This window comes from Heterodontus francisci, chromosome 23 (assembly GCF_036365525.1).
Source record: "Heterodontus francisci isolate sHetFra1 chromosome 23, sHetFra1.hap1, whole genome shotgun sequence".
NCBI lineage: Eukaryota > Metazoa > Chordata > Chondrichthyes > Heterodontiformes > Heterodontidae > Heterodontus > Heterodontus francisci.
The window spans coordinates 54940033-54954852 of NC_090393.1; the positions used below are offsets into that span (position 1 = coordinate 54940033).

The 14820-nt window shown below is 42.9% G+C and overlaps 1 protein-coding gene across 4 annotated transcripts; it reads right to left on the reverse strand.

Moving 5' to 3' along the window:
• Positions 1 to 1566: 1566 nt before the first annotated feature.
• On the reverse strand, positions 1567 to 13490 carry gp1bb (glycoprotein Ib platelet subunit beta). Of its 4 annotated transcripts, none has more exons than XM_068055325.1 (3): positions 13277 to 13490; positions 5313 to 5458; positions 1567 to 3072 (listed from the first exon to the last, which is right to left on the reverse strand). In XM_068055325.1, the coding sequence occupies exon 3, from the start codon at positions 3044 to 3046 to the stop codon at positions 2459 to 2461; it is 588 nt and encodes a 195-aa protein (XP_067911426.1). In that variant the 5' UTR covers positions 3047 to 3072; positions 5313 to 5458; positions 13277 to 13490; the 3' UTR covers positions 1567 to 2458. The 4 variants fall into 4 exon arrangements, with proteins under 4 accessions (XP_067911426.1, XP_067911427.1, XP_067911428.1 ...); XM_068055326.1 differs by lacking the exon at positions 13277 to 13490 and adding an exon at positions 9617 to 9786; XM_068055327.1 differs by lacking the exon at positions 13277 to 13490 and adding an exon at positions 5536 to 6388.
• Positions 13491 to 14820: the final 1330 nt, after the last annotated feature.

A 14820-nucleotide genomic window follows, 5' to 3' on the forward strand; every position in this document is an offset into this window, starting at 1 on the left:
AAATGGCCTGTTGCTCTGCTGTAGATTCTCTGCAATTACATGCAATGATAAACTATTTAAATAACCGAATAGCATCACATTGTATTCAGCGCCAATAACTGATATTGATCTGACTTCAAATGCGCCGAGATCTCGAAATGTGAGAGTTGTTTTCAATCATAATACGTGGTTATTTTGTCTCCACCTACGATAAACCCATAATGTCTGCGTTAGATTTTTTTTCCATTCAGTTAGCTGCACTCCCCAAGTGCAGGAAAACAGCGAACGATTTTGTTTCGCATCACCACTGTTGGGAGGTCGAATTGAAAAAATAATTCCCTCACTGACCAGCAGCATCGCTGTGGAGCAGATTTCGCGAAACTGCAATCTGTCTCCCAAATAACATCGAAATGAACCAAGGTAACGCTGGTTAAACTAAACTCAACGTATAAACGGGAAAACAAACCCATCGTAATGCCATTGCAAGGAGAGATGCTCAGATTCTCTCTTGTTGGAGATGGTCATTGCCTGGCACTTGTGTGGTGCGAATGTTACTTGCCACTTATCAGCCCAAGCCTGGATATTGTCCAGGACTTGTTGCATTTCTACATGGACTGCTTCAGTATCTGAGGAGTCGCAAATGGTGCTGAACATTGTGCAATCATTAGCGAACATCCCCACTCCTGACCTTATGATTGAAGAAGGTCATTGATGAAGCAGCTGAAGATGGTTGGGCCTAGGACACTACCCTGAAGTATACCTGCAGTGATGTCCTGGAGCTGAGATGATTGACCTCCAACAACCACAATCATCTTCCTTTCTGCTAGGTACAATTCCAACCAGCAGAGAGTTTCCCCCCTGATTTCCATTGACTCCAGTTTTGCTAGGGCTCCTTGATGCCATACTCGGTCAAATGCTGCCTTGATGTCAAGGGCAGTCACTCTCACCTCACCTCTTGAGTTCAGCTCTTTTGTCCCTGTTTGAACCAAGGCTGTAATGAGGTCAGGAGCTGAGTGGCCCTGTTGGAACCCAAACTGGGTATCACTGAGCAGGTTATTGCTAAGCAAGTATTGCTTGATAGCACTGTCAATGACACCTTCCATCATTTTACTGATGATTGAGAGTAGACTGATGAAGCAGTAATTGGTCAGGTTGGACTTGACCTGCTTTTTGTGTACAGGACATACCCGGGCAATTTTCCACGTTACCGGGTAGATGCCAGTGTTGTAGCTATACTGGAACAGCTTGGCTATGGGAATATAACGTGCAGCGAAAGAGCATAAAAATCATTAAAGTGTTGTCTCTACTCTGCTAAGTCCTGATCGATTTATAGTGGGGTGATTACATTTCATAGTGAAGTTTTCAAGAGACATAGGAAAACTGCCATGTAGGAAAGATGGAAGTCACAATTTTAATATGTATCCATTTCAGCTGGAGAGACACGGACAGGCTTCCTCCTCCACCAAAATCTAAGGAATGAAACAGGGTTGATAATCGCTTCTAGGTGCAATGGATTATTTTGTCTAATTTGGATTGCCTTACATTCTTTACCATTGACATTACAACATCAAAAGGCTGGACACGGTCAACAGATATTTCATTAACTTTTATTATTTTCGCACACTGCAATTGTTACCATCAGCTGCTACGAAATGACCGATATTTAGCATTGCTCAACAGAATCTACATTAGTAAAAGCAGAACATCATGATTTCAGTACAACATTGGCAGAGCTTTTGCTGGGTTAACGAGCATAACAGAAAACAATCGTTATCCTACATTACCATGTACAGTCCAGAAGGTTAACTTTATTATCCATGTTTAAAATAACACTAAAAAGATTTCAGTGTTTTGGGTGACGTTATTGACAACCTCGTTCGTTAGGAATATTTTGCCTGCTTTATCAAAGGTCTTCATTCCTGCAGTGCGAGTTCCATTTCTGGATTCATTTTCTGCCAGGCATCATCAGTTGTCTGCCTTTCTGGTGTATTGTCCGTGATCCTATGCATTTGCAGTATCTCGATGTATTTGTATCATTTATACTAAACGTAGTCCCAGCTTCCATTTAATCTTCCCAAACCGTCGAATTACTGAAATGAGGTTCGGCCTTAAATACTTTTTTTCTTAACTATTAAATCATAACTTCAGGCAGTCTCGCCATTAATCAAGATAGAATTCCAATTAAAACTGGCAATGGAAACGTCAGGGAGTGTACACAGACTCTCTAGACAATTCCAGGTAACCTTACATTTGCATAGATGTTGGGCAAATAAAGACAGGCGGTTGAACTTTCCGCGGGCTTCCCCCCGTAAGAGATCAGTGGAGCTTCTGGAGAAATGGTAGTAGCAGCGCGGAATTTCAGCGCGGTGTGTTTAAAACAGAAGCCTTGCCATTATTTATGTCACTAATAAACGTTCAAGTTTGTTGAAGTTTCAACTGGACTCTACTTGGACGGTGTTGGGCCAGTAAGCAGTCCTCTTCACATTGCATTCCGAAAATGTTCTTCTTTCGGTGCTCGGATCGCCTCCTTCGAAAAAGCCTCAAATCTTCTCAGAAATATTATTACAAATATCAGAAGAATTGCCTGAATGACAATGAAGATGAAAAGCCCGATCTGCCACATCACAGCAAGGCTACAGTACCAGTCCTGACAGGTGGAAACAACTTCATCCTCCGTTAGATATAAGATCAGTCTGCCCTGGAACTCCGCCGGCGAGGAACATTTTATGTTCTTATATTGAGTTCGGTCTTCCTGTTTGAGAAGCCAGGATCTCAGGTATAAAATGTTACAATCACAGATCCATGGGTTATTGTCCAATGAAACTAATCTCAGGTACTGCAGAGGGTCAAAGAGGCCATTGGGGATGGAAGATAGTTTGTTGTTGTTCAATTTGATCTCAGTGACGGTGGCCGCAAAGTGCATGGGAATTGTGCTCACATTCAGCTCCCGACTGCTGCAGTCCATTGACGTCCCGGAACAGAGACACGTTACAGGACACTGGAAGACCGCCACGGGAACCAAAGAGAGAAACACAAGGAAAACATCTTGCTGTCTCGCTATTTGCATTGTTTGGATCAAAATTCACGGGTTAGCTGAAAAAATAAGGCATTAAAAAGCCACTGATTGTGAGAAGTACAAAAACATGCACAAAAGACAATAAATGGAAAATACAATGCCTAGTAAAAATATAGCCCATGACACTTGTAAAAATGAAATTTAGAATCTTATCTGAACTTTTTAAAATTATTTTATGGGATGTGGGCATTGCTGGCAAGGCCAGCATTTGTTGCACATCCCTAATTGTCCTTGACACCTGAGTTAGGCCGCTTCAGAGGGCATTGCTGTGGGTCTGCAGTCAGATGTCGGCCAGACCAGGTAAGGACAACAGATTTCCATCTCTAAAGGGCATTACTGAACCAAATGGCTTTTTACAACAATTGATAGTTTCATGGAACCATTACTGAGACTAGCTGCGGTGATGGGATTTGAAACCATGTCCCCACGCCATTAGCCTGGGCCTTTGGATTATTATTCAAATGACATTTCCACTACACCAGCATTTCCCCATTATAGTCAAAGTAATGAGACGTAATACCCAGACATAATGCAAGTCAAACTGTAACGCAGATATCCCAATGCGAGCTCAGGGGGGGGGGGGGGGCAGAAACCTCGCATGGAGCACAAGTGCTCAATGCCACAAAGGGATAGGACCCAGCCACAAAGGTTATACTAAGTTTCATTCCTTCAAGTACAATTGCACGAATGTTTCATTACTTTATTTCAAAATATCGTAAAGGACACGAAGATTAAATTTTCATCAAAATGGCTTCAAGAAAAACATTTAAATACAAAACTGAGATATATTCCAACTATCGCAAACCTTGTTTCTTCTCGGAGAGCTCCAACCCCAACAGCCTTTATCGAACAGTTACAACATAGTTACGTTTTTAGTTGCGATTTCTGATGTATTGCCTATCGGACTGTCTACAAATTTATCTCACTGCTCTTCTCTGGTTTTGCTAAAACAATAAATGGGAGGATAATATAAATGAAACGTGAGTTTTGGCAGCTCAACCCTCCTTGGAAAATGATGTCATTTGAGTCTCATTGGTTAAATGCGCCACACATGTTATCAAGCCAGGCAGAGCTGATACTTCCTGGATTGGGACTTACATCTGTGCTGGGGAGCTGTTCACAGCGTTTAGGCGGAGGACAGATACGAGTGAGCCAGTGTATGGTCTCGTCTCTCCAGTATATTGAGAAGTGCATCTATTGAGCGACTTCATGTGGAAATGGGTTTGGGCTGCATTTGCTCCTCCCTGGGCTCCAATACGTTTCCCAGTTATGAATTTTGAGAGTTATACATGAGGAATAATCGCGTAGTCAAGATGGCAAACCATTTTGAAAGGCCACCCAGTCATAGGCATGCAATACAAAAGGTAGCCATTCAGCCACCGTGCTGGTGTCCGCTCTTTGCAAGAGCTGCCCAACAACTCCCACTCCTCGGATCTTTCCCCAGATACATGCGGTTCCTTTCCTATTCAAGTATATATCGAATTCCACTTTGAAAGTTACTATTGAGTCTGTTTCCAGGCCGTGCATTCCAAATAATCAGTCGCTGCGTAATTATTCGTCTACTCATTTATTATTTACAGCCGAGAAAAGTGGCGAAAATTAAAGGAACATGCAAATGAACAGAAGGTGAAATCATTACTGGGAGACTGGGACTCACTTTTCAACCACCCAATAATTGGCGACCTGCCAAATATGGGAGAAATGCATCAATAAAATGAAAATACCACAATTTCAGAGAAATAGAATAAGCCAATCACATTAGGGGGCAGAGTTTTACATTTGTAGCCACCAGTCAGAGCCAGAATTAGGGTGGCATTAGGCATAGTACTGATGCGATACTTCGTTGTAATGCTTCCCCAGCTTTTTTTTTTTCATAACCCATCGCTCTGGACATATATCTTGGATTGCTCACTCTTCCCTAAAATTCCCTGCTGCGGTGTCTTCTATCTCCTTCTATTACAACCCTGTAAGTCGTTTTGGGACATTTTTCTGCATGAAAAGAATTGCATAAAAAATGCACAGAAATTTTGCGGCGCTGCCACCCGCCCTCATGTGTTTGATTTGTCTGGAAAGTGGTACAAACCGGGAGAAAAGAAAAAAAGGTAGTTTTCCATGCCATTTATGGGGTGGGGGTGTCCATCGCACTCCCGTATAAATTACCAACAGACCGAGAAATTTCTGGGACCACTTGCAGGAAAATTGCTTTATTATCCGTTATGGCTGCATTGATTCGAAAATAATAATCCGTTTTACTAACCTTAAATCTCAGAGACACCACGTTCGGAATATAACCAGGAGAAATCCTCTTCATTCAACACTTCATTCCATATTTATATGTCCTTGGCAGTTATGCATGCCCACTGGTTACCAAAAACCAAGAATATATATTTTTTGAAAAAAAACCTGCCATAAAATATGACATATTAGATCGACTGAATGTCGCACGCGATCGCACTGATTACATTAAATGCCTCAATTACCTTTTAGTGTCTTCCAATATGTATCGCCTTCCACAATAATACCTCATTCTTATCAGCTAAATTACGGGAAATCAAATTCATATTCTCCACATGTGCACAAATATTTACACTGATGTAATTCGAATTTAGAATATTGCGTGCAATTCTGGTCGCCACACTACCAGAAGGACGTGGAGGCTTTGGAGAGGGTACAGAAGAGGTTTACCAGGATGTTGCCTGGTCTGGAGGGCATTTGCTATGAGGAGAGGTTGGTTAAACTCGGATTGTTTTCACTGGAACGACGGAGGTGGAGGGGCAACATGATAGAGGTTTACAAAGTTATGAGCGGCATGGACAGAGTGGATAGTCAGAAGCTTTTTCCCAGGGTGGAAGAGTGCAGAAGGTTTTAGTTACTAGGGGACATAGGTTTAAAGTGCGAGGGGCAAAGTTTAGAGGGGATGTGCGAGGCAAGTTCTTTACACAGAGGGTGGTGAGTGCCTGGAACTTGCTGCCGGGGGAGGTGGTGGAAGCAGGTACGATAGCGACGTTGAAGAGGCATCTTGACAAATACATGTATAGGATGGGAATAGAAGGATGCGGTCCCCGGAAGTGCAGAAGGTTTTAGTTTAAGAACAAGAACAAAGAACAAAGAAAATTACAGCACAGGAACAGGCCCTTCGGCCCTCCAAGCCTGCGCCGATCCAGATCCTCGATCTAAACCTGTCACCTATTTTCTAAGGGTCTGTATCTCTTTGCTTCCAGCCCATTCATGTATCTGTCTAGATACATCTTAAAAGACGCTATCATGCCCGCGTCTACCACCTCCACTGGCAACGTGTTCTAGGCACCCACCACCCTCTGCGTAAAGAACTTTCCACGCATATCCCCCCTAAACTTTTCCCCTCTCACTTTGAACTCGTGACCTCTAGTAATTGAATCCCCCACTCTGGGAAAAAGCTTCTTGCTATCCACCCTGTCTATACCTCTCATGATTTTGTACACCTCAATCAGGTCCCCCCTCAACCTCCGTCTTTCTAATGAAAATAATCCTAATCTACTCAACCTCTCTTCATAGCTAGCGCCCTCCATACCAGGCAACATCCTGGTGAACCTCCTCTGCACCCTCTCCAAAGCATCTACATCCTTTTGGTAATGTGGCGACCAGAACTGCACGCAGTATTCCAAATGTGGCCGAACCAAAGTCTTATACAACTGTAACATGACCTGCCAACTCTTGTACTCAATACCCCGTCCGATGAAGGAAAGCATGCCGTATGCCTTCTTGACCACTCTATTGACCTGCGTTGCCACCTTCAGGGAACAATGGACCTGAACACCCAAATCTCTCTGTACATCAATTTTCCCCAGGACTTTTCCATTTATTGTATAGTTCACTCTTGAATTGGATCTTCCAAAATGCATCACCTCACATTTGCCCGGATTGAACTCCATCTGCCATTTCTCTGCCCAACTCTCCAATCTATCTCTATTCTGCTGTATTCTCTGACAGTCCCCTTCACTATCTGCTACTCCACCAATCTTAGTGTCGTCTGCAAACTTGCTAATCAGACCACCTATACTTTCCTCCAAATCATTTATGTATATCACAAACAACAGTGGTCCCAGCACGGATCCCTGTGGAACACCACTGGTCACACGTCTCCATTTTGAGAAACTCCCTTCCACTGCTACTCTCTGTCTCCTGTTGCCCAGCCAGTTCTTTATCCATCTAGCTAGTACACCCTGGATCCCATGCGACTTCATTTTCTCCATCTACCTACCATGGGGAACCTTATCAAACGCCTTACTGAAGTCCATGTATATGACATCTACAGCCCTTCCCTCATCAATCAACTTTGTCACTTCCTCAAAGAATTCTATTAAGTTGCTAAGACATGACCTTCCCTGCACAAACCATGTTGCCTATCACTGATAAGCCCATTTTCTTCCAAATGGGAATAGATCCTATCCCTCAGTATCTTCTCCAGCAGCTTCCCTACCACTGACGTCAGGCTCACCGGTCTATAATTACCTGGATTATCCCTGCTACCCTTCTTAAACAAGGGCACAACATTAGCAATTCTCCAGTCCTCCGGGACCTCACCCGTGTTTAAGGATGCTGCAAAGATATCTGTTAAGGCCCCAGCTATTTCCTCTCTCGCTTCCCTCAGTAACCTGGGATAGATCCCATCCGGACCTGGGGACTTGTCCACCTTAATGCCTTTTAGAATACCCAACACTTCCTCCCTCCTTATGCCGACTTGACCTGGAGTAATCAAACATCTATCCCTAACCTCAACATCCGTCATGTCCCTCTCCTCGGTGAATACCGATGCAAAGTACTCGTTTAGAATCTCACCCATTTTCTCTGACTCCACGCATAATTTTCCTCCTTTGTCCTTGAGTGGGCCAATCCTTTCTCTAGTTACCCTCTTGCTCCTTATATATGAATAAAAGGCTTTGGGATTTTCCTTAACCCTGTTTGCTAAAGATATTTCATGACCCCTTTTAGCCCTCTTAATTCCTCGTTTCAGATTGGTCTTACACTCCCGATATTCTTCCAAAGCTTCGTCTTTCTTCAGCCGCCTAGACCTTATGTATGCTTCCTTTTTCCTCTCAGCTAGTTTCACAATTTCACCTGTCATCCATGGTTCCCTAATCTTGCCATTTCTATCCTTCATTTTCACAGGAACATGTCTCTCCTGCACGCTAACCAACCTCTCTTTAAAAGCCTCCCACATATCAAATGTGGATTTATCTTCAAACAGCTGCTCCCAATCTACATTCCCCAGCTCCTGCCGAATTTTGGTATAGTTGGCCTTCCCCCAATTTAGCACTCTTCCTTTAGGACCACTCTCGTCTTTGTCCATGAGTATTCTAAAACTTACGGAATTGTGATCACTATTCCCAAAGTAGTCCCCTACTGAAACATCAACCACTTGGCCGGGCTCATTCCCCAACACCAGGTCCAGTATGGCCCCTTCCCGAGTTGAACTATTTACATACTGCTCTAGAAAACCCTCCTGGATGCTCGTTACAAATTCTGCTCCATCTTGTCCTCTAACACTACGTGAATCCCAGTCAATGTTGGGAAAATTAAAATCTCCTATCACCACCACCCTGTTGCTCCTATATCTTTCCATAATCTGTTTACATATTTGTACCTCTATCTTACGCTCACTGTTGAGACGCCTGTAGTACAGCCCCAACATTGCTACCGCACCCTTCCTATTTCTGAGTTCTGCCCATATTGCCTCACTGCTCGAGTCCTCCATAGTGCCCTCCTTCAGCACAGCTGTGATATCCTCTTTGACCAGTAATGCAACTCCTTCACCCCTTTTACCTCCCTCTCTATCCCACCTGAAGCATCGATATCCTGGGATATTTAGTTGCCAACCGTGCCCTTCCTTCAACCAAGTCTCAGTAATAGCAATAACATCATACTCCCAGGTACTAATCCAAGCCCTAAGTTCATCTGCCTTACCTACTACACTTCTTGCATTAAAACAAATGCACCTCAGACCACCAGTCCCTTTGCGTTCATCATCTGCTCCCTGCCTACTCTTCCCCTTAGTCATGCTGACTTCATTATCTAGCTCCTTACAGGCTTTAGTTACTGCATCCTTACTGTCCACTGTCCTCTTCATTTGGTTCCCATCCCCCTGCCACATTAGTTTAAACCCTCCCCAACAGCGTTAGCAAAAGCACCCCCAAGGACATTGGTTCCAGTCCAGCCCAGGTGTAGACCGTCCAATTTGTAATAGTCCCACCTCCCCCAGAACCGGTCCCAATGTCCCAAAAATCTGAACCCCTCCCTCCTGCACCATCTCTCAAGCCACGCATTCATCCTGACTATTTTTTCATTTCTACTCTGACTAGCACGTGGCACTGGTCGCAATCCTGAGATTACTACCTCTGAGGTCCTACTTTTTAACTTGGCTCCTAACTCCCTAAATTCTGCTTGTAGGACCTCATCCCGTTTTTTACCTATATCATTGGTGCCTATGTGCACAACGACAACTGGCTGTTCACCCTCCCCCTTCAGAATGTTCTGCAGCCGATCTGAGACATCCCTGACCCGTGCACCTGGGAGGCAACATACCATTCGGGAGTCTCGTTTTCGACAGGCATCAAGATCGGCGCAGGCTTGGAGGACCAAATGGCCTGTTCCTATGCTGTGCTGTTCTTTGTTCTTTGAATAAAAACCCTTCATCTCTTTTTAATCTTGAGTGACCATGTCGGGCGCCCTGCCCGTTCCAGAGAGGGTTCTCTGCTCTCGCTGATAAAGGAGGCGAAGTAACCACAAACAACTCGTTGGCTGAAATAAACAGCCTTATCGTGTTAAGACGTACACCGAGTGTACGCTGCATCAGAACAACATGTCACAATACGAACTCACCAACAGGTCTTCGAGTTCTGTAGTCATTAGCAATTTAAGTTTTATTGGTTTGGTTGATTAAAATGAATGGGTTCATTTTTCCCGATTATAATTCACAGTAACTCGAGACTAAAGGGTATTGTTGCGTATTAATGCATAATAGGCATACCAGATACTGACCTGTACTGCCTTAAAAATGTGTAAAGCATTTTGATATGCATAAGAACTCGAGGAAAAAGGTCAAGAGTTAGAAGATAATCATTAGCTTCATTTAGCAGATCCTGTCAGTGCTTCACTTCAGCCAGCTTATCGTCGAACTGCACCTTGAACTCGTGCCTTTGACTCGACTACCTGGCAGGGTAGCTTATTCTAGTTGTTTATCGCTCCTTCTAGTAAAGATGTTTCCTTTAAGATTTGCTTTAAAATGTTCAGCAACGCGCTGAATACTATTGTTTACATAGAGCGGATTCACCTGCCACATGTTAAATGGGCATTCCCTATGTGCAATCCCGAAAAATGTTTCAGTGTGATCCGCCTCATTGACTACCATTTGCAAACAAATTAAGTCCTGTCGAAACTTTTTTTTGTAGACCCTGTCTCTTCAAATTCATCCAACTCGTCCTGTATTTATATTGAGCCCCTTTCCGACCTCAGCATGTCCCAAATGCCTTTACAGACATGTCGTCACTGTTGTAAGGCAGGAAACACAGCTCCCAGTTTGTACAGGTCAAGGTCCCTCACAGCAATGAGATAATGACCGACACTATTTTTGGGATGCTGGTTCAGGGATAAATGTTGACCAGGATGCTAGGGAAAACTCCACTGCTCTTTTTCGAAATATTGCCCATGGGATCTTTTACATCCACCCGGAAGGGCAGATATTTTTCGAATTGTTTGGTCTAACATCTTATCCGAAAGCCAGAACTTCCCACAGTGCAGCTTTCCCTCAGCACTGCACACAAGTCTCTGGAGTGGGACTTGATCTCACGATCCCCTGTCCCAGAGGAAAGAGTGTTACCAACTGATGCAACTAACTGCACCGCCTCAGCGGTATAAACCTTAATCTCTGGGATTCTCACCCTAAACTTCTCCACTTCTCCTCCTTTAACATTTTGTTAAGACTTACCTATTTGACCAAGCTTTTAATCACCGATCCAAATCTCTCCTTTGGCTCAGTGTCAATTTTAGCTCATTACCTTCCTGTTAAATTTCTTCTTTATTTATGATTAAGGCGCTATTTAAATGTAATTGTTCGTTTTGAAACAAAACAAACATAACTTTTACAAACTCTGAACGACCCTAGAATAAGTCTTAGATAGTTCTGAGGCTCTTTCCCCCTTTGTTTTGAAGGCCATGTGTAGCAAAGTGAGTTCTGTAAAGTGAAAATGCCTCACTTCCCTGAAGCCAAACCTCAAGGTAAGGGAGTGAGGTTTTGCCCTTCATGCACCTTGCAGTGAAAGCACGGTTTGTTTTTATTTTGGAAATCTATGTACTTATCTCATACAATTTTCAACGTACTACATTTAAAATTAAAGTTGTCGTCCTTTTCTGAAATATAGCATGGAGGACCATAGATTGTGTGTCTATGCCAAAGCTCCTCTTGCCTTCGAGAACAAATTGATGAAGTTGTTACTTCCTTAGAGGACAGTGGTATTTTGCACGCTCACTGTCTTATAACAGTAGGGGGAAATTAGGATATGAGTTTATATTCGATACGAAATAGACTTTTTAAAATGTTAACATATGTAGATTTACAGACATTAAACCAGACAAACTTAGTTTCTCTGATTCCTGAATTATTAAAGATAAAGGTCTGCAGGGTGGCAATAATGCATGGGCATCAAACCCCAGCCTACTAGTTCTGAGAGTTGACTTTAACAGAATGACTACAACATTATTATTTTTTTAATCTTCGTTCCTGGGATGTGGGTGTCGTTGGCTATGCCAGCATTTATTGCCCATTCCTAATTGCCCTTGAGAAGGTGGTGGTGAGCTGCCTTCTTGAACCGCTGCAGTCCATGTGGGCTAAGTACACCTACAGTGCTGTTTGGAAGGGAGTTCCAGGATTTTGATCCAGCCACAGTGAAAAAACGGCGATATAGTTGCAAGTCAGGATGGTGTGTGGCTTGAAGGAGAATTAAATAATTCTTCTGGTATAAGTTACAGTGTATCTTACTCATTTATTTAGCTTTCATTGGACGTCTGGAGGTAATATTTCTGCGGGGTTTATCCGAATTTCTGGTCACAACTTCAGTGGAAAATCGGCAGAAACCTCAATGAATAGCTCGAATAGCAGCGTATGCAATTTCTGCACAGTTTCCACTGTGGAAAATCGGCAGAAACCTCAATGAATAGCTCGAATAGCAGCGTATGCAATTTCTGCACAGTTTCCACTGAAGTTACAGTGGGAGAACCCACCTGGAAAATTTCCCCAGGAGCTCCATATCATTCAAATACATTACACAGCGAAGGGTAAAACAAAAGGTTTTGTCCAAACTTCTTGTTATGTAGCAAGTTGTTTAAGAAATATATTCTATTTGAACTTCTTATGGACTGATACTACTTTTATTGGGGGTTTTTTAAGTATCACACTCTCCATATCTTGCTGTGTCTCTCCGTGTTCATGTAATATTCAGCTATAAACAATCATTATTAGTTTTAGGATGCATTCATTGGTCTGAAGACCTCAATTTTTCTAAGGAAACAGGCGAACGCAGTGGGCAACTCATAAGATCTGCGTTGAACTACTTGCAGTAAATAGTGGGCAATTGTTATATCTGGGTGCCCAACTTTGCACATAAGACTGCAGAGTTTGAATCATAGGAATGCCAGCCTGTCATAGAAACCTTTCCAATGTGATTCCAAAACGGAAGAATTGGGCAACATCCCAAATTATAGCACAGATCTGCAATTCAGGAGTAAAGTGAAAGAAGAAAATGTCACCTCTAACCTCCAGCAACTTTCTATGTGACTTTCTTGTTTTATTATCTTAATACTATACAAGCCTTTCTTTCTTTGAACTTGTCCCCAATATTGCTTCTTAGTTCGGAAGATATATTCCTTTATCCCCTTACACACTGTCTCGCACGCAAATTCGTTCTCTCTTCCGACTCCAAAACGGAATCTCTTTAATAAAAGTAAAGAACTGCGCATGCTGGAAATCTCAAACTAAAAACAGAAAATGCTGGAAGTACGCAGTAGGCCACGTAGCATCTGTGGAGACAGAAGTAGAGTTACCGTTTCGGGTAGATAATGAAAGATCATGAATTGAAACGTCAACTGTTTCCCTCTCCACAAATACTGCCTGACCTGCTGAGTATTACCGACATTTTCTCTATTTATTTATGAAACTCTTTACCGCCTTTAGTAATACTTTCTTCCTACCTATACTGGACGTCAACTTCTTGATTTTTCTTTCTTTCTAGTCGTTTCAAGCTTGGTGCTTCTATACACAATGGGCTTCAGCAATCGTTGTATTGCTCTTGCAGGCAGTTGCTGTTCTTTCTTCAAAACAAGTTTATCAGCTTTGTTGGATGTTTAAATATGTCCGGCCACTGTAGTGGCGTTGATGAGTTGGCATCTTTTTTGCCACTTTATATCTGACAGCCTCTTGGAGCTGCATATTATCTCAGCATGACAAGGAAGCGTGTCAAATAGATTTCACATCTTTGCAAAAGCTGGCAGCTGTTGTCACTGTCATTGCTTACTTCTGCCTTTAAAGTGCACCCAGTAGCATAGCGGTAATGTTACTCGATTAATAATCCAGAGGCCCAGATGATCCCACCACTGCTGATGGGGAATTTAAATTCAATTAATTAATACATCTGAAATAAAAAGCTAATATCAGTAATGATGATCATCAAAACTACCACCAATGGTTCACTAATGTTCTTCAGGGAAGGAAATCTGCCGTCCTTATTCTGGCCTAACGCAACTTAACAGGCCTCGGAAATGGCCTAGCAAGCCATTCAGTTGTATCAAACAGCTACAGAAAACTCGAATAAGAATTTCCTCCCAAACAGCACTGTTAGTGTACCTACACCGCATGGACTGCAACAGTTCAAGGAGGCAGCTCACCATCACCTTCTCAAGGGCAATTCGGGATGCTCGCCTTGCCAGCAATGCCCACATCCCATGAAGGAACACATATATATATAAATTGGAATGTGAACAGTATTTTAGCAGTAAAGTAAGTAAGAAACAAGAGTTACAGGAAGATGAAATCAGAAAACAGTGAACTATAGAAGTTGGCTAATACAATACAATGGGGTGTATCAATGATCAAATGGGGTGAGAAGTCTCATCCAAACATGACTCCTTGTGATAACTCATGCAATGACTGTAACACTATATAAATTGAATTCCTCGTAAGAGTAGATTGTAGAAGGCTGGAATTATTGGGAACACCATAACTTTTTTTATTCTTTCATGGGATGTGGGCATCGCTCGCAAGGCCACCATTTGTTGTCCATCCCTAATTGCCTTATGAAGGTTATGGTGAGCCGCCTTCCAGAACCACTGCAGTCCATTGACTTTTCTGTAGTGGTTTGGTGCAACTGAGTGGCTTGCTAGGCCATTTCACAGGGCAGTTAAGAGTCAACCACATTGCTGTGGGTCTTGAGTCACATGTAGGACAGACCAGGTGAGGACAGCAGATTTCCTTCCCTAAAGGACATTAGTGAACCAGATGGGCTTTTGATATTAGGAGAACAAAGAACAAAGAACAGTACAGCACAGGAACAGGCCATTCAGCCCTCCAAGCCTGCACTGATCTTGATGCCTGCCTAAACTAAAACCTTCTGCACTTCCGGGGACCGCATCCTTCTATTCCCATCCTATTCATGTATTTGTCATGATGCCTCTTAAACGTCGCTATCATACCTGCTTCCACCACCTCCCCCGGCAGCAAGTTCCAGGCACTTACCACC